This window comes from Pomacea canaliculata, linkage group LG4, assembly GCF_003073045.1.
Source record: "Pomacea canaliculata isolate SZHN2017 linkage group LG4, ASM307304v1, whole genome shotgun sequence".
Lineage (NCBI taxonomy): Eukaryota > Metazoa > Mollusca > Gastropoda > Architaenioglossa > Ampullariidae > Pomacea > Pomacea canaliculata.
In genome coordinates this window covers 32,223,959-32,250,912 of record NC_037593.1, presented here as the reverse complement: position 1 = coordinate 32,250,912, position 26,954 = coordinate 32,223,959, and the positions used below count along the sequence as shown (strand labels likewise).

At 38.6% G+C, this 26,954-nt stretch overlaps 1 protein-coding gene and 1 long non-coding RNA gene across 2 annotated transcripts; one reads left to right on the top strand and one right to left on the bottom strand.

Moving 5' to 3' along the window:
* The first annotated feature begins 68 nt into the window (after nt 1-68).
* LOC112561617 lies at nt 69-5,983 on the top strand. The gene is made up of 2 exons (XR_003098691.1): nt 69-185; nt 2,860-5,983. It is a non-coding gene; the product is annotated as an uncharacterized LOC112561617 (long non-coding RNA).
* On the bottom strand, nt 5,343-26,302 carry LOC112561615 (SH2B adapter protein 2-like). The gene is made up of 7 exons (XM_025234197.1): nt 25,109-26,302; nt 17,897-17,998; nt 14,730-14,854; nt 11,788-11,834; nt 11,212-11,382; nt 7,645-7,850; nt 5,343-6,734 (listed from the first exon to the last, which is right to left on the bottom strand). Exons 1-7 carry the CDS (start codon nt 25,862-25,864, stop codon nt 6,279-6,281), a joined length of 1,863 nt encoding a protein of 620 aa, XP_025089982.1. The 5' UTR covers nt 25,865-26,302; the 3' UTR covers nt 5,343-6,278.
* Between the last annotated feature and the right edge of the window lie 652 nt (nt 26,303-26,954).

Sequence of the window (26,954 nt, the reverse complement as noted above, 5' to 3'; positions counted from 1 at the left end):
ACAGTCCAGAGTGATCTTCAGACTGTATTACAGGTAGACACTTGACAACTCCAATGACAGGCATATCCGGTCAAGAGAGTTGCATTAACTTGCCTGCCGCCGATTGTATGTACCTACATGCAGGACCAACAGAGCGAGGCTGTTTTGGCCGTGCGACTTCTGAACATTACTGTGTACCAAAGAAGGTAGATAATATGTAACATGATTATGTGAGAGTCTATTTCGTGGAGCGGATATGAATGTGTTGCAATAATTTTGTTTTATTCTTGTGCTTCCATATATATAGAGAGAGAGCTAATGCCATCTGGGATAAATAAAGTCTTATCTTATCTAACAATTCAACCTGCATCTCGAATTTGTATACGAACTCTTCTGTAGCCTTGAAAAAGGCGATAAAACCCTTGCAGCACTCATACCTACTTTTTTCAATGTTTATAGTTCAGCATTTCGATGCTGCTTTCTGGTTCCGGTGCCATTTCTATACAACTACCCAGATTTCCCTTTTCCCTCAACACGAGGCTAGTGGTTTGTCCTCTTTCTTGTGCATGTCGATTTTGAAGGTTTAAAAGTAAGAGATATTTGCTGGGATTTTGAGTCCCAAAGCTGATCATTGCTGTGAGAAGAGATTGGAATCTCTTAAACTGCAGTTTCCAGTGGTAATCTTCCTGTCCGACTTTGTTATCAAAGATCCCTACGAGTGTAGACGATCTGAAGCCTGAAGGCATGTCATCGATTGTGAATCAGATGATCAGGAGTGCGGGGTGGGATGAAACTCCCCTACCCATTCAGCATCTGTCCTGCAGAAATAGAAACTTGTGCTAATCAAAATAGATACCTGGTTTATCAGAAATTAATATCTGGTTTATCAGGTGGCGAAAAAAGGTTTGGCTCCGCCTTCCACATTCAAAACCCGAGATACAATAAACTACATGTACTAACGCTTGCTGGCCCACAGATTACCAATCTTTGCAACAGGTCTTTACTTACAGTGATATGCATAAATACTTGTCTTTATCTTTTCATCATAATCGTGCAGGTATTTTATGAATAACCCTTGTGCGTATCACATGGTTTTTTTTAAAATTCCTTTTACCGTCTTTTATCACCCTTACTTTCATTTGAACCTGTATTCTAAGGCAACTTTTTTTTATCATACTCTTTCTCAGAAAGATGAGGAGCGGTACTGATAATACATAATAATAACACGTTATAATGACACTTTAAAATGTCACATTACAATGATGCACATTTATTTCCTTCATCTCAGCAATTTACATTTACACAGTTGCCTGTCCCTGACCTACTGGTGCACAGACACAGAGTCAAATCGGGTAGATAAGTAAAATTAAAGAGAAAGTGAGTCTTCAGTAATTACCCATTACTGTCCAATCTACATGCGGGGGTTACACTTTTGTAAGAAAGATCCAGACTGTGCCCACGCTGTTAAGGAGTTTGGCTATGAACATTTGTTCTTCCACACCTGTAATGAACTGTTACCAACCTTGGCAATACTTTTATCTACGTGTTCTTGCGATTTTTTTTTTTACCTCGCACGATTGTCAGACTCGACTCCCTATCCTTTGCTTAACCGCCTCTTTCAGCTCGGCTTTCATTGTGTAGAAATAACTGCCACTCCAGATTCGACTATTATGTGCGCATGAAACTTTATGCTTTGGCTTTGACCGGACAAGGACGATGGAGGCCTGTGTAGAGCTCTCTAATGAAGAGGCGAGATAGCTGTCCACGTGATCACGTGGCGCTCTTCCTGGCCCCATTTTTACAGTCCGACAGGACACCAGCAGCTCGCGACTGCCTTTTTCACTGTCTGCTCTATCTCAAGAGTTTCTGGCTTTTCCATGTTTGATTAATGGATAAGATATACGATGAGTAAATGTTTTAAAGTGTTTTGACCTCAAGGTCCTGACTTGCTACCGACAGTGAGGACAGATGGACGGAACAGCTCAGTCCACACGCGGTCATCATTAACATTGTTTGTTTGGGGTTTTTTTTCGTCAATCGTTTGTCCAATTCGTAAAAGTTTGTTGTGTGTGGTATAGATGATTTGAATGTGATTCCATTTAGCGGGAATTTTGAAATGTGATGTAAGTGGAGGAAACTGTATTACTCGGATAAAGCAGCTAGTATGCAAATAAATTATATATAATTAAATGTAAAGCTGTTTGTCTCCGGGTACATTTTTATAAATTCTTGTATATACCGGTGGGTGTATTCGTCATCTTACCTAATTCCCTATACGAACATTACAGACTACATTATCAACATTATTTCCGCCTTTTTGTCATAAAGACTTCGTTGACCAACTAGGATGACTATAAAAACAATTCAAAATGAGCGACAGTCTGATAGAAAGTGATCTCATTAAACATAAAATGACTGATGGGAAAGTATTATTCAAATGATATGTGGTCGGCGAGATATGGCACTACTTGCGAAGCGGGTGGGGAAAATAAATAGAAAAAGTGCCTGCGGGTCTTCCAAGAATGATCATTACAGGGTGCGTGCTGCAGTAGTTTCTCCCTACAAAGTACCCAACTGGTGTCAAAATTGCATGCCACTGCAGACTGGGTCTCAGCTATATGACAGTCACCTTAGCGTACCGAGGCCATGTCAGCCACTTACCTAACAGTTAACCCTTCTAGCAGTCACCTCAATGTAAATACTCAACAACCAGTCTGACTGCTTCGCGTTGGCCATCCATCTTGGGACGTGTTGTGCGCCTGCCCATGGTAACCTTATCTTCATATATCATATTGCACATATCATTAGCACAGGAGCTCCCGCCATCTTTATTTAGCAGCGGTCGAACAGTGACCGACGACAGTGTTACATGTGTTACAGGGTCATTGACACCTCGCCCCACTTGGACTAACTGCCCCGCAAGCCTCGTGGGCCTTTTGTTCGACTCAGCTGTGCCATACAAACGTGAGGGAAGCTTGGGTTACTCCGAGTATCAAATGTACATTTTATTTACCACCATTATATATGTTTTGTAACTTTATTGTACCACGCTGACACGAACATTTGTACCTGAAATGTTGATCCCTTGTCCTAGGGAATTTTTTTTAATCTAGATTTGTACCACAGCTTCGTCTTTGCCAAAGACAAGGGTGTTGTTACAAATATGCATTCATAATTTAATGCATTATTAACCAGTCATCTGATCGAAAGAACCACGAATGGCACGAGAAAACAAGTCATGTCCGTTTAATTTGCAAGGTCTGATCAGCTCAAAGTTAATCGAGTTTTAATTGTAAATTGTGTTTTAATACATTAATATTGAACACAAAATCTGGTGTTAACGCAGAAGTTTCACGTGTCTCATGTCTATAAGACCTCTGTAGTTTCCCTGTGCGTTTGAACAACAAATTCACTGTTGTTTTATTGCCAATTCGTTATAGTTTCTCTTTGTAATCAGCTGTGTACTTGCTAGCGAAAGAACCATTATAATTTTCCTAGCAAATTAAATGAAGATTTATGGTATTGTATTCCATCAATATGGCAAGCAAGGCCATGAGGTGGACACTGTCGTCTGCAGCTCAGAACTCTGGATGAACAGCCGAACGCAGTTACCAGAGTAACGACCCTTGACCTCTGTCGTTGTCTGTCATTCTGTCTAAAGCCTAATCCTAACCCAAACTCCAAAACTGTCTTAACCATAACACATTAAAACACACAAGCGCTCCAAACTGAAAAAGTCTGTGTACTTTATTATTATTTCTCTCGACTGTGAGTAGCACACATATGTGCTTTCTATTACATTGTCATTGGCTTTTATTTGTGTACAACGCATTGAGTCTGCTCTATAGTGGAGAAATGCTGAGTCTATATAAATATAATTATTGTTATTAAACTAGAAGACGGCGCCCGCAGTTCTAGTGAAGCCAGTAAAGTGTCAACGACCTTACTCCGGCAGTAGGCTTTATCTACTGCTAATAATTATAATTAGCTTCGGTCATGTTACCATCTAGATAATGGACGCATTTAATAAACTCAAAGACATAAATATTTACAGATTTACAGACATACTGTCAAAATATTTGAAGGGCTGTCTGTAGGTCGCATTCTGCAGCTCAGTTCAATATTTCGAACTTTATAATTAGTAATATACTTTGCTCTTTGACCGACGATGTTAGCTAAATGACACGAACGCGGATGTTTGTTAACAATGTCTATTTTTGGACGTTTAATGATCAGCCAAGAGTGCATAATACATTGACGTCCAATACACGCCAATCTTTCAAGTGCATGTCTGTGATATTATCTCCAACAATCATCTACATCTTGACTGAGGAACGAGAGCTGCTTCCTCGACATCGACGTCAGTGACAAAGACCGGCGGGTGCTTCACATCCGGTGCGAGGAAGCACGATAAATGTTGTCGCGTCAATCCTGTGGAAGAGGTTGGCGACGAAGGACGGGTGGCTATCGTCTTGTAAGCGTCTACAGATAGTGTGTACTCCCGAGAAAGCCGAAAAATGTCTTCACAACATCGTGTAGACATTTTTTTAAACCACCATTTTTAAAATAACTTCCCTTGCCTCTTCCTTTTGAGTAAAAGTTATTGACAATGATTTTTTGTCTCGGTTAAGAAATGCTTTTTTTTTGGTGGATGTATAATCAACACAGATGGGTCTGGGCATTAAAACAAAATCCGCAAAATTTTCCAGATGTTAGTGTCAGCTTCTTTCTCCCGTTCGCAATTCGTCGTTCGTAAATTTATTTAGAGGGTGAGGTAGGATACAGTTGCAATAAAGGCAAATTAAAACAGACATTTTATCCGTCACATGTATTATCAATAATCAGTGAATCAATCGATGTTGCGTGTGCTCTAGCCATCATATGGTCAAGTATTACGTAAATGTAACTAAAAAACATGAATAATATAACATTATTTCTGAAAAAGGATGCAGGCGTAGACAGGTTAGAGTGATAAAACCCTGTCAGTTGTTCGCGTGCGTACGAGTGTGTGGGTGTGTGTGAGAGAGTGTGCCTGCGTGCCAAACTTTCGACCGACTTCTGACAAAAAAGCAGCTAAGCACGAGATGTGCACAGGAAAAGCCATCTGGCACAAGTTTCAGAGCAAGATGGAAAGACTAGATAACTCAATATAAACGATGTAGCCTTTGTGCACTTGGCTCCACACTAACCAGTCTACCATGCTCGCTGGAAATGAGAGCGATTCGAATTATTCAACACACGGGATGCATTGTTTGAGCATCACAAAGTAACAAGGATCCAAGCATATTTTTATCCATCAAAACGTAGATATCTTCTCTAAGATCTTACACAGGCTCACATAGAAAACCAAACTAACCAGTCAGTGTCAATGAGATAACATGGGGATATTTTATTTTTCCGCCCCTAGTCTTAAGATTCCACCCTTACGCATCACATTGGCAGCAAACGGTCAGGTAGCAGTTTAGCAGCAACAATCACTCCATTACACATTTTGTGGAACTCTCTCTCTCTCACACACACACACAAGGAGACACTTAAACTGGGGATGTCTAAAATAGAAGAAAAAATTTAGAATGTACAATAGGGTTCGGCTGCCAAGCAGCAAAAACAGGTTCACAGTTTTTGACATATTCTGAGATGGAATTCGTTCATCCAAGGAAAATAAAAGCAAAACCAAATGTCTATCAGTAATCTCATCGCAGTTACTAAAAAGCGCAAGTAAACAATAATGTACAAGAAATAACAAACACACACCTTCACGAAACGTCCTAACAAATGCTAGAGGCAAACACCTGCAGGGTAATGATTCAAGTCCAGCAAGCCCCATTACCTCGTCAGATGTCACCTTTGCGTAGGAAAAAGGTCCCTGACCATATATGCCTTTCTCAGCAAGGCAGAGCGCAAACTACGCAGAAAGACCAAGCAACAGGAATCGTCAATCGTTTGAAATTTGCGAGTCGTTCAAGTCTTGCATCCTAGAAATGGGCAAAATGTCACAATCTACCTTGTCAGCCGATGCTCCCATGTCCCTTCCCTTCCCTCCCCCATCCACCTTTGACACATATATGTCAAAGGACTGACTTTTTCTGGTCTCCTGAACAATCATGGGCAGGATTGTAGGAAATTCAATTTTTCCCTTCACTTCCCATCCACCCATTTTCCTAAAACAACTAAAAATATTGGTTTCATCTTTTTAAATTCCAGGTGCAGGCATAGTGTTCGCACAAAGCAAAAAAGCGGTGCCCCCATCCTCAAGCCATATCACATTGCAATGTTGAGGGTAAGTTGATGGCGACTCCTTAAACAAAGGAGTAATGGTTTTCCACGGCCCGTCCATGCTGATGGCCGTTGCTCGTCTGTTCCCGCACCACGTTCTCGATGGAGGAGGTCCGCGAGCGCACGGAGCCGCTGAGCATGACGACGTCGCGGTTGTCAAAGTGTCCGTGATGCGGGGCCGATAGGGAGGTTCGCATCCCAGGCCCACTCCCGTGACCTGCGGTGGGAGCGGCGGCGGCGGCGGTTGCTGCTGCACCGTGACCTGCCGCGATCGATCGAGGGGAGCTGCGTGGAAGAGTGGCCGGGGTGCGAGGCCGTTCCATGGCCACGATGTAGTCGGTGAGGGTGACGTCGGAAGTGCCGCCCGACTCCAGGGGAATGGGATGCGTGCGGAAGTGCTCCAACATGTCGAAAATGGTCTCGAACCACAGGTGCTGCACACGACACTTGCGGTCGTTGTTAATGTTTAGTCGCAAATGCTGAAAAATATATAGTAATTATAAAAAATCTCAAACAAAACATTTCAGACAGTTCAGAATAAAGGATGATGCTTGACTGACGAAAATGGGAATAGTAGTGTTAGGGTTACATCAAGTTACATCCATTCTCTGCTTGGAAATCACAAAAATATAAGACACTCTACTGGAATGTAAATAGTCTCAATTTTATATCCCTGATTATTATACTTATATTTTAATTACCTGCTTCACAAAATATTTTATTCACACACTGAATATTAAGTACTTTATTATGCTTATTGTCAACAAAATATGAGAAGACACACTCACTCTCACCAGTATTCATTCACTTTGCTCACAACAAATGAACCGCTTAGTTCACATGCGCAATCGCTATTTGTTTTCTTTCAGAATAATTTTAGACATGTAAATATTAGGGCCCAAGAAAATAAATTTCCAGAAAACGTAAAAATTTTGTAATTATGTTTAAATAAGTCAGTAAAAACAAACTAAATATTTCCTAACAAAAATGAAATATAGTCTGTACTCTGACGAAAGGGAAGTAAATTTGCGCTCCCAAAAATATGAATCGTTCTAACTGAAGTTGCTTCCCTTACCATAAGCTGCGCGTTGTGCGATGAATGTTTTGCGGAACTAAGCTATTTAGCCTGTGAGGTTCAGGTAATGAAAATAAATTTTTACAATGAAACTTTTGTTAATTAATCACTTTTGTCTTCAGAAAAACTTTCGCAAAATCTGTAATTATTTGTAATACTACTGCATTTGACATTCAAGAGCATGATAAAAACCTGATATTTTCAAAATCATCAAATGTACAATTGGTACACAAATGTCACAAGAGGATATTAGAATATAATATCAATAATGAATTCCATTATAATGAAATACTGGAAAACAAGCCACGACTAACCTTTGCTCGCCCCTGGAAATTGAAGGTGAGGACATACTCTCCAGTCCGCGTTTCACTCTTGCGAACAAGAAACACCCCATGTCCTGAAGGACCCTGCTGCAAGACCAGCTGAGCAGCGTCAGCCCGAGACAACATCCCATGGAACCATGGGTACTCCAACAGCTTCTGGTCAATGGAATTCTCTCCCTCATGCTGCGTACTTTGGTCTGCAATGAGATGGGAACAGAATTACAGGCTACATTCTTTAGCGGATATGCTGCCATGGATGTGGATTCATTGAAAGAAAGAACACGAAAACTATGCATGCACATGATTTTCTCAACAAATGGAGGAGGAAGACATACAGGATGTGAGTTGGGTAACAGCTCAAATAAACATAAATAAAGGTGCTAGCAAAAAGAGTGAGAGTTCATAAAAAGTCTCTAATGTACGCTTGGAAATAGGTTTTTATGTGGTTAACACTTAATATTGTACTTAACATTAAGAACTAATCTGGTCATGATTATTACAAATTCTTCAGCATTTATAAAAAACTAAAAAACAAAGTAATGAAGAAACCCAAAAAATAAAATATTAAATTGTGCACTTGACTAAAACAAAGGACAACATTATGGTGCACAAAAGATGCATTTACCAAACTGATGGAGCGTAATGGTCTGTGTTGTTACTGACAAAGCATAGCAGTCTGCGCTATTGTTTTAAACTGAAATATTCCCTTCTCTACTGTCATTACATCCCCTCTCTTGTGTGTATGTGTGTACATGTTTGTGTATGTGTATGCATGCATCTTTGCAAGCACATGCATACGCATCTGAAAAGCAAATGAAAAAACAAACAATAATCTACCATACTTAATTATGAGAAAGTTTCTTAAAACTAGTTAATGACAAAAGTCTACACTATGTTACTATATTTTGTCTTACCACAATCAGCAGCAGTAAAACTTTTTTCAAAACATTCTAATGGCAGAGAAACTAAAATATCAAACAAGCTTTTTAGAACAAAGTTTGTAACTAAGTCACCTAGCAACTGCTAACTGTTCAATGTCTTGAAGCACTCCAAACAGTAGTGTTGTTTCCATTAGCAAGATCAGCTTAAAATGTAAAATCAACCAACACAACAACAATATAAATAAATGTATAGCACTCTACAGCAACAATAATATCCTGTTCTCAGCACTAATCAAGTACACAAATATAAACAATAAAAAAGATATGAACGTCTCAAAGATGACCAGCAGCATATTGCATTTTGTAAAATAAAATGTTTTGATGATATTGCCTTTCAGAGTTTGTCGACTTATTCAAAAAGTATTCGAACTGTGAAATTTTCAAAGTCAGTTTTATTTGCTGATTTTTTTTTTCCTTTCTACTCCTACAATAATTACTACTGCTTCTAAAGGCAGTGAATGTACCCTTACTGATCACTACATCACCCATAATTCGCAATACTGGCAACAATCCAAATCATAATCAAGAAAAACATAAACCTTTCCTAGGAATCCTTGAATACATCTTCATGACAGTGTCCTTACAGAACATACTATTCCGTTCAAAGCAGCAGATCCGAAGCAGACCAGAAAATGTGACTTTATAATAAAGCTTGGAAAGCTGTGTTCCTGAACGTCACCAGCCCAGAGTACACTACTTAGCTATCAGTACATCACATCCTGCTCATCAATATTCCACGTCACACATACAGATAGCAGTCTGCAGAGCAGGAAGTGTTCGCCCTTCTTTGAACACAACAATATTCCTTGCTGAAAATGGGGGAAATGGTTCAGCACACACATCTACGCAGATACAACAACATTTTCCCAAGAAGATCCACATCTTTCCTAAACATGATGACATTTTCAACAAAAACAAAAATAAAAAGACACGTACAAAAAGCCTGATTTAATGCAGCGCCCACATTATCAGACTCAATAACAGATCAGCTACAGTGATAGTCAATCTAAACAGAGATCATCCTCCTTTAGCCCTCTCACGCCGGATATGAACTCAAGCCATCACAAACTCGGCGACCATTCGGCTATATCAACCTCATCTGCGCATTAAAGATCAATTTAGAAAAAACAAAGTCTAAGACTTAGCAGAGTTTTCATATCCGTTTGGGTATGTCAGTGCTACTGAGGTCACAACTAGAGACAAATGCACTTGTTCTAGAAAGGTCTTTGTCCTCTTACACACACACACACAGAGTATGGTTGTTACAGGGAACATAGGAGGTGTAGACAAGTGTATAGCAACCGAAGAATTCTCTGATTCAAATCATATTGATTAAGTCCTCATATCCAAAAATAATCAATGCTGTCAGCATGTCTGTGCCACCTACAACCTCCAAACACCATATCATGTTCCCCAAGAAAAGAGTAATACAGACAATAAGACAGCTGCAGCTATCTTACATGCAGACAATATAACTGCTGCAAGTAGCATAAATACAAGGAGACAGATGCAACTATCATACATACAGACAATAAGATAGCTGCAGCTATCATATATGTAGACAATTAGACAGCTGCAAGTAGCATATATATATATGAGCATATATTATGTCCATATCAAGTGGCAGGCACAACAAGAACACACACACAAGATAAAATCCAAGAAAAAACCAACACACTAGCAGAAGTGATATTCATCAGAACTCCTCTAAACCTTTCAAAATAAACATAGGACACTATTAAGCAGTCCACATTTAGCATTTCACATGAAGTGGTTGGCAGGTTCAATAGTTTGACTGAAAGCCTGATGCTGCTAAGGACTCACAAAGGCCAGTGAAAACTAGGGAACAATCTCTACAGCATAGAGATAGATTAGCACACTGACCTTAAGTGATATTTACTCTGAAACTGACCTCACACCCAAGGACTACCTCCAATAAACCAGTGACTAGTCTCTTGTGCTGTTGGCCTCCCATTGTTTACAAGCCCAAGAGGTCAAGTGGTTGATCCTTTTGGAGTCACTAGTCAATTCATGGGTATATGTAAGTGTTGTGAACACAGCCAAGTGTTGACCTGTGTGAGCCAAGTGACTGGGCCAAATAATTCATTAGTAAGTGTCAGTGGGGTTAGAGTGCACTGCTCACATTTCTTTATTGAGCCATTCAGGATGATCGTAACTGACAACAGTAGGAATAGTGTGTAAATGCAGCTATATCCATTGCCTGCTTAAATCACTCACAAAGAAAGTAAGTTAAAATAATCCACTTGAATGTAAATGGTCGGAATTGACAATATGTGTTGGACTGACAATATGTGTGACATTCTGTAAAGTCCTGTATGCCGTGTTCACTTGTGCTACACAAAATCACTTAGCTAATTTGAGAAGTACTATTCATAAATTACATTACATGCATAAAAAATGTATCTTTGTTCTCACCACAATGTCATATCATTTTTGATGTTCCGTAACAACACTAGAACGTTTTATCACTATTCAGATAAAAATAATCCATACCTCACATTGTTTAGTTCTTAAGGTTAAATGTTATACGTATAAATGCAGAAGTTTAAAGCTTCACTCACAAACACATACACATGCAACTATGCACGTTACTCACCTGGGGAACTGGTCACTTCAGACATGTGTGCACTAGCACCAAGCAGAAGCGGATCATGGGGGTGCACCATACTCCAAGGCCTTGGTGATGGTCGGGGCGGGATATCAGGCATGGCATTGCCTAGGCTTCCAGAAGAGGAACTGCGGTGCGCTGTGGTCAGCTGACCAGAGTCTGCAGTGTATAAAAAAAAACACAGCTAATACAGGGAAATTTACTTTAGAAAGTGCACATGACCGTTACTTTACTGCTTTCCTTTTCTTCATTCTTGCTAGGTTTAAAAAAATTTATAGATATATGCTGCAAATGCTGCTGAGATAATCTGACATCTATTAATAAAATGCTTCTTACTCTCCATTAAATCAACATGTTTAAAGAGGATAAAAGGTGGAGTACTACTATAAAAACTTGCTTCACAGCTGATTTCTGTTATCAAAGAACATATTTCATCATCACCTAGGCAGCCAAGTCTACACTTTCAAATCATCCAGGGAAAGGGATGTAAACATTCACTTATGAACTGCCAGAATTAAAAGTTACAGTGAGAGGTGTAGGGTACTAAACTTCATTGTTTCGTACCTTTTCTTTCTATAGAACCTGATGGAGCAGTGGGTAGCCGCGGCCTCCTGAACATAAGTGCAGATTATCAGCAGGTCATCAATACCAAAATACACAATAAGGGAAATTTATCAAAGTCACCATAACATCTGTACTGTCACAGATAGGTTGTTTTCGTAAAACAATCTCACTTCTGATAAATATGAATCTTTACAACTTACTTAAACACTTTATTAAAAAAAAACACATAGAAAAAATCTTCATGACAGTTATGTAAGATACCTTGAACTGTAGAGAGTTAATGCTAAGTAAAAGGAGCTAAAGAAAAGGAAAAAAAAAAACTAAGGGAAGTAACTGCAGTTTAAAACAGCATATTTACAGTAATGTCCCTTGCCTATCAAAAACTAGCAAGCAATAAAAGGATTTGTTGAAAAGTTTATTAAATTTATAAAAGTTAAAGCAAGATGTGAAAGATTAGGCTATACCTTGGGGGATGCTATGTGTAAATCACCATTTAAGAAGAACAGAAAACTCACAAATAAACAGTAGCCATGTGTAAGTGGGTGGACAATACTAACAGAATAATTTGTTTAATTGTGTAATTATTATATTTTAAAATTACTATAATTTGTACCATAATAATTTTCTACATATCAAAGGAAAGTAAAGGACATAAAAGGTCTTCCAAATATTATTAAATTAATAATGATAACCTTTTCTGAACAGGTTTGCAAATCTAGGGAGGCCAATACCTTTCAGGTAAGTGTGTTGAAGTATAAGAAATATATCACACTTTGAAGAGCTGAGAGACAGACAAATTAGAAAACAAAAAGTACCACACTTTGTTAATTTCAACAGTCAATCTATATTATTATTACAGACTCAATACTATACACAGATCAAGCTTGTTCTATGAACACAGTCATTATGATAAAAGGTATGACTGGATAAATTATTCATCTTACTACATTTTCAGCATCTTTTGTGTTTACTTTTCTGCACCTAAATTGTATTATGGATTTTAAATACTGCCCAATATAATAAGTACCATAACTGAACTGTCCTTTCTCAAGAGTTAAAAAAAAAAAACCTGCACACATCAATGTTATCTCTTTCACATATTCAGCATAGTTTCTCACATGGTCTTGCACTGTATTTGGTTTTTTTCCTTTACCAACTATCAATTCTCAATAAAAGTTTTCACAACCTAAAAATTTAGATTCAATATGTCTAATGCTTCTTACTGTGCATGCTTTTTGCTGTAAAACCTTACTTAAAAATTGCACTTTTTCATTAAAGAATCTCCCGGATTCTCATAAACAAAATATAACAGATAACCTAAAGAAGCAAAAAAAAGTTAGGGCAAGAGATATTTTAAAGTTTAGCCATAATATTATGCTATGTCCCACTACCACACAGTTAAAAAAAATCCCATTGCGAGAGACTGATGCAATATACTATTCATTGTTATTACAAAATCCCTGCTATGACAGACTGATACAATACACAACTCTCAGTTTTTTTTAATGGCTGAGTTGCTTATTTTTCTTTTCCCTCCTGGGGATATAGTTTCAATGGTAAATGTTTGCCACAGGGAAATATGAGAAACTTAAGGAGAAATGTCTGGGCTCTGTGTGTCCACTCTCCACAGATGTGGTTTTACCAGTAGGACCTAGTTATAAAGTGGTAGCAAAGGTGCTTTGGTTCAGCAATATCCACAGGGTCTGGACACTATTTTTGTAACTATGGATACAAGATGTTTGCTCGTGATTTTCTCATTCTCCCCCCCCCCCACCCAAGGACAACAACTTAGCTCGTAACTACTGCACCATTTGAGTACAGTGACATAACTTGGATTCAACTTTGTTTGGGCATGAGGTCATGTGTCGTGGGCATCAAGATAATCAAATCCTCAAAGGGAGAAACTTAAAAAAAAGAGACTAACAATATCACATCACCTAAAGTTCTGACGTTTTTCAGCAGCAAATGAAAAGGTCTTCTCATGTCAAGCAAACAGAATCACAGGTTATCTTGTACCAAAATAATCTCAGCCATTTAAAAATAAAAAAAATTACAATTCGAATTTCCTTCGGGGGAGTGGGAGTGGGAGGGTTGATTTTAAAAAAATGTTTTTAGTACTTGCTGTTCACTCTAAACATAAAATCTGCCCAGAAATTAAACATAAATGTTAAAAGATCGCACACTGTAGGGCAGAGTGGTGCATGTCCAGACAGTAAGCTGTTTAAGGCTTGTGAAATCATTTGGTCTGCCCCACCCAAGGCAGCTGCAGGTGGCACTCAAAGTTCAGTAAAACTAGCAGCTATTTTTAAAGCAATATAAATTTGTAGTAAGTAAATCATAATAATAACTTAAATTTTAAGGGAGAAACAAGAAACATCCATTATGGGATAGATGGGAGACACATGCAAGTACGTGGACTGACATATGCTTCCTGTCAGCTGCCTAAGGCCTGTATTGTAGTGACTCAGAGGACACTCATGCCAGGCAGATTGGTAGTGTACACATTACAAAAGTGTTAACACACTGTCACAAAACTACCACATAACTAAATAAAGCAGGCTAATTTTTAATAATTTTGTATGGTCTGCAAATGCTGCTATTAATAATATCCAAACGGCTCTTGGAGGAAAAAAGGCTCTCCACACTGACTGCTGATGTAGCATCAAAGGCACTAAACTGTAAACACTAACTACAAAGCTACAAAGTTTACACAGCCAAAAATAAAAACTAAGCAATGAAATAGGCTAAATCCTGCCAAAGTTTCAACAGCAGTGCTTAATGTAACAAGACAGAATACAGCATCCAAATAAGGAATTTGTAAGACACTAGTCAAAGCCAGCCGCACGTCACCTATCTCAACCACTATAGCAACTGCAAGCACACTATCACCTAGGTACTTACAACTGTAACTGCTTCCAAACCACTATCACTTAGGTACTTACATTACAACTGTAACTCCTTCTGAAGTGGTAGGGGGTGAGGAGAGGCACTGACGTACCGCCTGCAACCAGTGCTTAAGTTCTGTTGCATCTTGGGCTTCGATGACATACTCCATCGGTCCATCACCCTAGAAACAAAGTAAATAATTGGGGATCATCAAAGCACTGGAGTGAAACCAAAAATATTAATAAATAAAAATGCATATAATCCAAAGATAAAAAGAAAAAAATAGAAAAAATAATCAAAGATCACAGGGCTTCTGCTTACGCAAAAAATTGCGTACAGTACGCATTAAAAGTTCGGAGGACCCCTTCAATTTTCGTCAATGGGGTCCCCTTTAAATTTGAGCGAAGAACAGGGACCCCTTAAAAATCTGAAGAAGGGGTCCCTGGGACCCCAAAGAATTTAGCCTTAGCAGAAGCCCTGGATCATGTCATAAAATCTGAATAGTGCTTCAAGTGTTATCTATTTCTTCCTGCACAAGCACTATTAAAAGAAATAATTTTTTTAAAAGTAAACTGCTTCAAAACATACAAAAATAAAAGGCAGCTTATGAGAAAATTAGCAGTCAACACACAGGGCACAGCTGTAAGGACAAAGTAGTCATTTATGCCTCATTCTAAGTTAACAAAAAAATAGGTGTGAAAAGTTTCTTTTTTCCCCTGTCAGCAACATGCACTTAAATTTAAAAGACTGTGTTCATAACAGCATAAATATCACACTAGTTTAATTATATATTCAAATTAAATGTTCATGAATATAATATAAACATTCAACTAAACTGCTAAAAATGGCACAAAATCTGTTCTTGACATCGGCTAAATTTATTTTCACAAGAGCAATCATGGGCACTTTCATTAAAGCTAACATATTCAGTTTTTGTTTATTTTATTAAGAAGGTCCTGGGGTTGTGTGGTGAGTAGTCTCCCTTTTAGAGCTGAAGACTACGGGTCTGAGCTTTGATCACACGAGCAGCTAAAACATTTGCTCTATCCTACAAGCAGAAAATTGTCTCTTGTTTTGAATCCATAAATGGCATCAACTGAATTCCCAATAACATGAATACTTTGTGCCATCCAGCCTTCAGCTCTATGAACTTTCTGGACTGTCTGTGCTAATTAATACTTCCTTGATTCCTTGAAAGCTCTGCCATCAACTGTGTTGTGATTAGACATTCCAACCAATCCTCCTTTATTGCCAAATCGTCCTCCTATACTTTAGTGTCATAGTGTTGTGTCTATATTTATTTATTGCTGTTTTGGTCTACATGTGGATGCGAAGTTCATTTTATAGTATTATTTTAATTAGTGTACAGGAAGCAGAATGTAAGGATTGGGCTCTATCTTGCATGTCATACCTGACACACTGAGCCACTTCCACTAGGAATACCAGTCCATCCAACTCTCATACTTCCACCCCCCCTAACCCTCTTTCACTTATTTACTTTATTAAAAGAGGCCAAAGCCCCAAAAAAGCTGTTTAGCTGGGGAGGTCAAAGATTCATTTCTTAACTAAGATGTCACTATTGTAAACCTGAAACACCAGTTTCAGTTGCTTTGTCTGCCAGAAACTGTGTGAATTGTAATACACCTTAGAGGTTACTTGACTGGCCTGATTTCATTGTTAACTTGTACCTGTAATCGCTCACATTTTTCTATATGCCTGCAGATGCTTAACAACCAGTCTGAAAAATTGTCCAGTAATTGTGACCTCCTCTAGTAAAATATATTTCTCATTTCCTCTGGACACTTGTCAGAATGCTATCCTGTCCTTCGGTCTGCCAGTCACAATGACCAGGTGCTACTGTTTCCTTGCAGACTGTATTGCCTGTAGCTTAAGTTGATGAAAAGAATGCCTGTGTAACCACAGTAAAAATATATACATGTGTCAGAATGTTTATGTATACCCACTGCAAGAGTATAAACAAGGTGAAAGAATGTTTATGTTCACCTCCAGTAATATCAAATACAAGTATCTGATTTTTATCACCTTTGGTGTTTTAATTTAGCAAAAACCTGAAGCTTTTGTCTAAATGATTCTTGCTTTGTTTTGGATTGGGCAAACATTGAAATGTGTCGTTTTAAACAAGTCTACGCCAAAGAACCATCATGTTTACAGCTTTGGTAAAAGTTTTCAATTAATGAAGACCTGAATCTTCTGTAAAAAGTCACAAATGTCTCTCCTGTAATGTAGTTTGTTTTTATAGCATTTTTTTTCTTCAAAGCAGATCCTAGATGAAACTGGTTCCTGCTGCAACTATATCTTCTTCAGCTGTCAGTAGAAAGCATGCATGTGACCCATATGTATAATTTTTCACTTTCCAGAGAAAAGTAAGCTTACATGAGCAAAGATTAAACAAAGTTAAAAGGACAGGATGTTTTTGAGCCTAAATGCAGCATCACCATTATGCTTTTTGCACATAAATAGACCTGTGTGTAGGTATGATAAAATAGAGGAATTTAGAAAATCGATGGTCCTACAGTTTGGACATCAATTCCTTTCTTTCAAATGTAATGTACTGGAAAATAAAGCAATCAATCAGACGTCTGCTAAAAGTGCTTCTTTAAAACCTAGTTCTACTAAATAAACATTTGTAATAATCAAGTATTCAAACAGATTCCTGTGGAAGGAAGGGTGCACATTTCCTAAATCCTAAATTTCCCATCCATAAAATACAAGATTTTCAATCCCCAGTAAAAACTGCCATAGGCTTCAAACCCCAAGATCAAAAATTAATTAAATTAAAATTAATACCAGTTTTATCAACCAGTCACAAAAATTTAAAAAACAGTCAATGAAAATGACGTACTTTCATCATGATCTTGATCTCTGATGTCAAGAAACTAAACTACCTTAACTATATTTGTCCCGTGTACTGAGCATGTTAAACTGCGTAACTGACATTAAACCTCTTTATTACAAGCAATGACAAAATATCAGCTTTCATATGTCTGGTCTATTGCAAAAAGTCTGACACTAAAGACCTCCAGTTTTAGGTTGATCATAACTTTTTTTTTTACTCCCTATACTTCCATGGAAAACTTTATTCATATGATTTGGATTTCTCTTGCATGATTTATACATGTATGTACATGATAAGAAACACTGATGACAAAACTTCTTTACAAATAATGACCTTGTTGAAGGTAAATTATGTTGTCAGGCTCACCTTCAGAACAAAAGTGTTTTCTCTGTCTGGCATCTCTAGGTCTGAAGTCTCTCTCACCTCCTGTATCAGCATACAGAACAACCCAGCTCGTGGCTTCAAAGACTGAAAAAAAAGTAAACCCTATGAAGATATTTCTCATTACAGCTTTTAAAAAAAGCTTCTTGCATACAATCTCGAGTGATAAATATTGCTTCTCATGGCATGTCTTTTACAGCAAACAGATCCAGGTGAAGATGGAATCACATGTGCTCTGACAGGAAACTGTTTTTATAAAGTTTAAGCCACAATGTGCACTTCTATATGTCTTTGTCTTTCTAAAAAGTGTGTTGTGCATACGCATGTATAAGGATGTGCACCTATGCGCAGCTGCAATTTGTGCTCAGGTGTATGTGTGTTTTGTGCATGCACCTTTGCATCAAACGTATCTGTAGATACACTGAGCGTACCTGGTTATGTATTTACATTTGTTCATGTGTTTGCATACATCCATTGACTGACAAGTATGAACTGGATTTGGTGGATGTGCATATGCATTCATGCTATGTACAACCCTCCAACAAGCAGACACCTCTCTTGTCTCGCACTTTTGATTCACATAATCTTCAACACAAAATGACCTCTTATCAGTAGATATCTGCTAAGCTAGACACAGAAATTTTAAGAAGCCTGCAACAGATTCTTGTGAAATGGAGGAAAATATGACTAAGATGAAAAGAGGGTAAGGGCTTTGAAAAAAATAAGAGCCTGAGTTAAGCTTCATTTACAGACAGCATAGCTATGAAACAAGAGCAGAGTAGTCATTTCCCCAAGGCAAAATGAGGAAAAAGAGAAGTGTCTTGTTTCCAAAGTTAAAAAGCAGCATTCAGACCCCTAGGACACTACTTCAAGTTTCTTTGGACATCTGGTCACCACTTTATGATGAATCCAAGAGCAAAACAACATTTGCAGGGTCTGGATATTGCTTTATAACTTCATAAAGAAGATGCTTCTCCCTGAGTTCCCAATGTTGCCACAGGATAACGATTACTCCTTCATAACTACAGCTGGGGATGATGTCTAGGTATTACAATCAAGGAAATGCTTTAGTTATATTCTGAGCTCAATGTGGTAAAGTCATGCTGTCTAAGAAAGAAGGAAAGTTGGCTTTCACTGATGACAAGATAAATGCAAACAGCAAAAAGCAGATTTCCTATCTTCTTCCTCTGCCTAAAATGGATAACATTTGCTGTCACTATGCTTATGAACAAACAGATCCTTGTTGTTCTGTCACTATGCTTATTCATAAACAGATCCTCTTTGTCCTGTCACTCTTTGAAAGTGAAATGAAAGAAGGGACTTCTCACACATTTTATATTTGTTGTATGCTACCTGCCACACCATTCTGTGGCATGTAGAAATTTATAATAAATAAAAGCAAGGTCTGTCTAATAATAATAATTGCAAGATTTGTATAGCACATACACCCGTAAGAAGCATGTTCATAGTGCTTAAGAATGATAGGGATAGGGGTAATTTACAATTTATAAAGGTAATTTGTGACAGTGTATGTAGGTAATTTATAACAATTTATGGGGGAAGTTTGTAACAATTTATAGGATAATTTATAGCAATCAAGATGCTCACAGGAATACATCTCACAAAGCAAGACTTAAACTCCCACTCTTGTGACACTATTTTTGTCTTCCTTTTACATGTTCATGCACAAGTTTTACTTCACATCCCTGCTGTTACAAAGACATATGCTAAAATCAGGCGAAGTGGACAACCAAGTAGTTAGAGTACTGGTGTTCAAACCCAGAGAACTTCTGCCAGTCAACCCCTATGTCAGGCTTGGAAGGTGCTGATTCTAAAGAGGGTAAGAGAATGAAAAACAACACAAAAGGAGACTGGAACTGTACTCACAAAACACTAGTAAAGTGTGGTCTCTAACACCTCACTCTTGAATGGCTGAAAAAAACACCCTTTATAAACCACCACACTTCTGTTAAACTAAAAGACCAATAAGTGAAAAAAAAAAGCTTTACAAATTTTCCTACAAAGGCCTGACTATGTGATCTTCTCAAACAGGCAAATTAAGTTCACAGGATTTAATAAATCTGAAAAAATGACATTCAAATCTCTTTCTTGAATCTCTATCATCAGGGATAATTGATCTGAGAAATACCCCATCTTGGTGGGAGGGAATAACCAAACAGTAGTTAATGGCATATAAATTTCCAAAAGCACATCTTCAGCCTCATCAGGCCAATCATCTCACTGCCCAGTCTGGGCGCAGAACCCACAAAAACAAAAAGTGCAACTAATACTTGTGCTGATCCCTACAACTATCTTATCTATCTTGTGCACCATGCAATAAAAACTGTGTCAGCTCCAACAATGAAGCCAATGACCTGTACTAGAGAGACTAGAGAGACAAGCCAGACTGCTTTTAAATATCTCTGGCATCTTCTAGCTCTTCTCTGCACTTAGTTAACACCAGTCAGGTGAATGCACTCTCGGCAGCAATTGGTTATGCTTTGTGGGTTATGCCTTTACAAAAATTATTGACATTTCTTCCCTAAAACTTTCCAATTTGTTTCCTAGCTGAAGACTAGTTGCTTAAGAACTATGTATGCTGGGCTACCTTTTGCATGCATGTCCATTTTGGACAGAACTAGATAAATTGTTTATGGTATGGCTCAAGTGTGCTCCTTACGCTCCTGAGAAAAACTGAATGAATGTCTCTTTGGCCACACAACACCACAGGACATTGACGACAAGTTTGTGTTAACATCTCTTTTATGCAGGCTTCTTCTACTGTGGCAAATGGTGTGTGCACTGTTGAGAGAGAGTAGGATTGGGAGAAAGAGTGAAAAGTGAAAAGGAGAGAGGATAATACAATGTTTTAAAAATATTAATGTAGTACTAATATCATTATAGATATTGATTCCTGCTATAGATTTTTAACATATTAAGAATGAAATGATGCAGTGCAGTCAAAGAAAGTTCAAGAAAGACAGATGCTATAAAGGGGAGAAGAGAGAGTGAAGGTCAGCTAGTGAAAATCCCATTACCACAGCTTTCACTACACTCTAAAGATCAGGATATGAACCTGCAAGGATCTGAACCCTGGAAAGTGACATACTGTATTGATGCTTTAATACCTGAAGGTTACCATCTGCTTGTAGCATGATTTTCCCATTTCAAAATCCAATGGTTTCAGTAACTTGAACTTCTATCCCACATTCCAATTTTATATCTGCTCACACAAGATTCTTAATTTGTACTTATTCTTTTTATTTCTTAAAGTGTACTGTTCTACCTACCTGCAACTGCATCACCAGAAAGTGACATCATTTACAAACAATACAAGACACAGTATAACCAGCAGCTAAATGTGGTACTGCTAAGAATATACACCTCATCTAATTAATTGCTCTCTTTCCTCGCTCCCCTTCACATATACGCATGCATAATTCATAATGTGAAAAAAGCTTCTGGCCAAAAACTGTTTCATGCCTAGGTAAATGAATCTGAAGGACAAAGCTTTATAGTAAAGGTTGACAGAAATAGCACTTTTTGTACGCTAGCAAAACAAAAACAAAAGCTATTTCAGTTTTAAATGTTAAAAACAGACTACTGCTCGGCTGTTTGGTTTAGCATGAGTCATACTTGCAAAGCCTACAAAACATTCAACCTCTCTCAGCCCCCTCACACATACCCACAAATACACACAAGCAAGTAGATGCAATCAGCTATAGCCCCAACAGCATGAACTGCACGTCCTGAAGATCAAGTAAAATTCCACCAGGGCAGTGTGCCCTCTCCAGGTATGTTTGCTGATTACATGCGGATACTGTATCAGGTATTAAATAATAAATTCCTTCTGCGTGTTCTGAGTCATATTTGTGAGATGCTGGTATGCACAAAGTTATGAGATGCTGCCAACTAATAGAATACAAACAGATTTGAACCTGTTGATTACGGGTGTAAACAGAACTGTCAACTGTAAATATGAACAGGAAAAACTGCCAAGGCCACCACTAGCTACAACATAAGGGAAGATAATTACAGGAGAAATAAAGATAAAAAAAAAGTATATCTGAAGCTCCAGGAGCAATCAATGAACAGCAAAGGTCTGTAAATAATACAAAAATTTAAAAAAAAAATAAAGAAATCTGACACAGTGTATTAACACACGAGCAGAGTAAGAAAAAACGACAGAAATCATTAACTAAATTCCCAGAAGAAATATGTTATGCCTGCAGAACAAAGCTTCACTATTTGTGTATCTTTCCTTTTCTGCAAGAGGCAACAAGTTCTGAATGATAAAATATGCCAAACTATACCAACATATAGATTATACAGTCATTTACTACAAATACCCCATACTCTTTTTAATTATTTGGTGACAGACATCAACTCTGAGCAGTTTAGAATCCGACTTTACTCATAATATATGGGTCATATCAGAGCCAGGACAGTGGTGAAGGCCTTGACTGGAGTAAATCAACTGAAAAATGCCTAAAGAATGAACTACTGAGAATAGCCTGATTATTAGTATTACTAAAATTAACATTTTTATTTTGCCATTTGATTTCTTTCATTTCTGGATATCAATTAGTGCTGTTAACTTAAAATTTTATCATTCTAGATCACTGACTGGTAAATGAAGACCAGTATAAAGGAGTCAACTGACACCACTGTCAAAACATGATCTAGATCAGGGGTGTCAAACTCAATTACCCAGGGGGCCAAATCTCACATCGTCCACAAGGTGGCGGGCCGAAGGTTATTATTTAAGTCCGATAACTTTTTATTCAACAGTAGAAAACTAAACTTTTTGTTATTAATTTTGTGTAAACAAAATCATACATTAAAACAAAATTAAAGTAATAACAAACCAAGGCTTAGCAGTTTTTCTTCTTAATTTACTTTGTCAGAAGTGGACGTTTGACATCTTTTCTTGGCAACAAGTTCGTTTATGTTTAGAGTAACTTTCTGTGTTATGGGGATTCTCAAAATGGACTGCAAGTGTACATCAGTAAGACAACTCCTGTGTGATGTTTGTTGATCTTCATCACAGAGAAAAGTTGCTCACACAAATATGTACTGCCAAACATGCTCAAGATTCGAGCCTAGGCACCCTTTGATCTCGGACCTATTCAGGGAAGTTAAGAGGTACTAAAAATCTTCGACCCGCGGCCCGTGTTGAGGGCAGGGTGTCGCGTGTCAAAGGTCAGATTTATGGGCCCCGCCTTCACCATCCCTTCTGGTCATCAACAGGAGCAGTGGTAACTTGACCAGTGTACACTGTTGATGGTCTGTACAAACTTCACTAAACTCATCCCATCTCTTGCTGTTCTCGACGGGAACTTTTCTGTTGTTTGCCTTTTACTTGTCGCCGGGCCATTAACAATGATTAACTAAACTTCTTTCGCGGGCCAGATAAAATTTCCTGGCGGGCCGGATGTGGCCCGCGGGCCGGGTGTTTGACACCCCTGATCTAGATAAAGGTTCATATAATATGTATAACAAAAGTTTATATCGTGTGTTCATAGTAGACTTTACTGCTTAAACTCAAAACACATCCTGTAACCCAATCCAAGAAATCCCAAATTATTCGCATAAGAAACAGATGCCACTGAACTGTGGTATAGCTTTCAGGCAATAAGTATTCCTAGTTAGACACAACGGTTCTTCCTTCAAACACACTTGAAGTTTAACAAACGGAGCAAATGTTAATCCACATATTCATGCAAATACTGTCTTCCATGATGGGTTATTTGTGTACATAAACTTTTTGCTGAGTCACTGAAACCCTGGATTAGCAAAATTAGTTGACACATTACTACTTATTCCAATTCCTCCTACCCCAAAAAAACTGACATGCTCTCTTCAGGCTTGTAAACTACTTTTATTGAAAGACACAAAGAAGCTTATGTGTTAATAAGGATGCAGGTATGACACATGTGTGCAGGTGTGTATATATAATTAGCTATTGGTCTGTGACCAATTATGCATGAAACCGTATTAATTACTACAGATTGGAATCAAGGCCTCTCCTATGGATAGTATCATTTAGAATATTTAAAATGTTCTTTTACTTTACAGCCATTCTCAGAATGTGTGTATGCGCGGGCATGCACACACACAAATGCAGGTCTTGTACTTGGTGATCCATATTCACTGTTTCTCATCATCTGAGAACACCAATAAAAATAAGTAAAATGACTGGCAAGGTCTACTGAGAAGGTGATAAACAGTTCCTTCAATAAAAATCATTTGCACTAACACACAAGTGTGAATACCTTGGCAACAGGCACCTGATGCTGTTATGAAACAGCTAATGAGTTGCTGGCATTCAGAAGTCTCCTATAAACAAAGTATTCTGCTAACTGCACCTGGAATGTATTGTTTTCACAAACCTGAATCATGTGGCAGCTGTAGAATATAGGAAAAAATTCCTCTGAAAGGCCCAATCTTTAATGCATACCTGTCTAGCATGTCAATCATGTGAGAGATTGAGAAGTACCAGATGGTTGCATCAATATTGAACATAGTGTTGTTTGCTGCAGCACTTGTGCCGTGCATCTCAGTTTCATGTATTTACAATCTGATTGTGAAATAATACTATATCTAATACACTCTTCCATATCCAGGATTTAAAACCTTGTTTTAACCCTAATTTGATTGAGAGAAAGTGTGAGTGATGTTGGTGGCTGACTATGTAAAGCCACACTTGATGTCTATTCACTGTGTGCCTATATGTCTCTAGCACTGTAATGTGCAACAAGTATGTTTAATGTCATATGTTATATGAATATTAGTGTATTATAATACTAATAAAACACCTATGTGGGGTCTACACAAAGTACATGACATTCTATTGATCTGTTATTATTGCACCAAATATTTTAAAGCCTAAACATTCAAACAGCATGTTAACAAAGATCTGTTAGCTGGCTCACCTCTCTCACTTTCACACTCACACAACACACACAGAATGAGGTGGGTTGAGGCCAGGTGTTGTGAAGCGTCACAAACCCTTTGATTCTTAAACAGGGATTTGTAGCATTAGTCTTTCATAACAAATAATAATGAACATATATGCTGGTCGTAACTTGTTGCATAATGATTGAAACAAGAATTCCTGTGGGCTACACTAACTTATGAACAATGTAGCCTTGATAAAAAAAAATAAAATAGCTTTACATTTTGGAAACAACTTACCTTTGGCGGAGAATAAAACTCCAGAAGATTTCCTCCAGTTGTCTGAAGCAACACCAATCTGGTCCTTTCCCAACGGGATTTCCCTCGTGAATCTTCACCAGTAAGTACATTCACAATGCCATCTTTCTTCACACACACATCTCCATTCGACCATGCCGACCGTGAATTAAGTTTTTCCTTTTTATCATGTTTCTTCCCTTTTCGGTAATGAGTCTGCGAAGGATGCAAGTGGTTTGAATCCCCCCCAGTCTCCGCCTCCTCTGATCCTTGCTTGAACAGTTTCGATTTCCGAATGTTTCTAAAGGATAATCTGCGCAAAATTCCTTTCGGATGCTTTCGTGTTGGACTAACTCCTCTCTCTGGACTACTGTCCTGCTCGGCATAGTCATCTGTATCGCCATTTTGATGGTCTCCTGTGCTTCTGGTGTCTTGGGCGCTTGCTGCTCCATCGTGTCCCGAGTTATTTACTTCCGCCCTGTGTTCGATCGTAAACGACGATCTCTTGAGTTCGTATTCGAAATGACGAAGAAAGGACTCGGAGAATTTTCTGGCATAATCGAAAGGATCTCTGGACCTACCAGTGCTGGGAGTGTTGCGATCGAAGGCTATGAACTCTCGGACAAAATTCTGGGCAACTTTAGTCGCATGCTTTTCGCAAAAGTCGTTTGTTGCGTGCTCACCCGCCTTCTCCCCGTTGACTAAGGAAGCCATTGAATGTAGTACCCCCACCTTCACATCATGTTGGTCCTTGCACATGCAGACAGCCAGCGAACAATGACGAAGTTGATGAACGGACAAACAAGCGGCCAACCCTGTTATGTCCCTCGTCAAACCATCGCAAAGACACACGAGGAAACTCGTGTATCGGAATCACAGACGACAGCTCGCTCGATGAGCCAGTTGGCGTTGGAAGCTATTTGTGGATCAAAACCAACGGACGCAGTGACGTGCAAAATAAGCAGAACGTTGCCTGGCGCATGCGTGCAGGGTCTGTTCCGCCTTCGCGTTGGTGGAGTGAGCGAACGACAGACAGTAATTCCCATCTCTAATACTGGCTACTAATCTCCGCACATCTCCTGCCATTTATTAGCTTCATAACTGCACGCTCGCACGCGCGATAATCTGGTGTCTTAACAGGAAATAACCGTAAGTGGCGGAGGAGCCTGTCTGTATTATGTCGGACAGATTAACCCCTCCTTCACAGCTCTCGATTGCTTTCCCTCCGCTCCCGCCCCCGTCAACAACAGCGATCAACTTACTCCCCCGCACTGGACTAGATGACACCAGAACAGCCATTTCCAGTTCCTTCGATTCATCGTTTATTTTGCAAGAGAAAATTGTAAAATAGCTTTTTTAAACATTGTGACATCCGACCTGTGCAGGTGGAGAAGTACATAGTTACGGGTAATGCCGAGTGTTTAAATAAGAGGCAAAGAAGGAAGTGATTTTATTCAAGGTCAGACCACCGAGGGATATGTCGGACAAGTCTTTCTCGGTGAAGAGGCTAGTATTACCAGCTTCTTGGGAGAACATAACAACCTGGAATGGCCTTTGATCAACGCATACCTTGTGTACTATTAGAACCGGTCTACAACCACTGAAATGAAACTGAGTGGATTTTGAAATCGTGATCGACATATCACCGTGTAATGTACGTGCTGCCTTCAACCGTCAAACACACCGACATACTACTGCATTCCAAGCAAGTTGTATTAGAAAGAACAGAAAACAATTATTCCTGACAGAAGCCACTCTCTGCCAGAAGAAAAATTCCCTGATCTTTCCTCCAAACACGACACGTGATAAATCGCTAATCACGACAAACTGTCTGCAGCCAGGGTCTCTG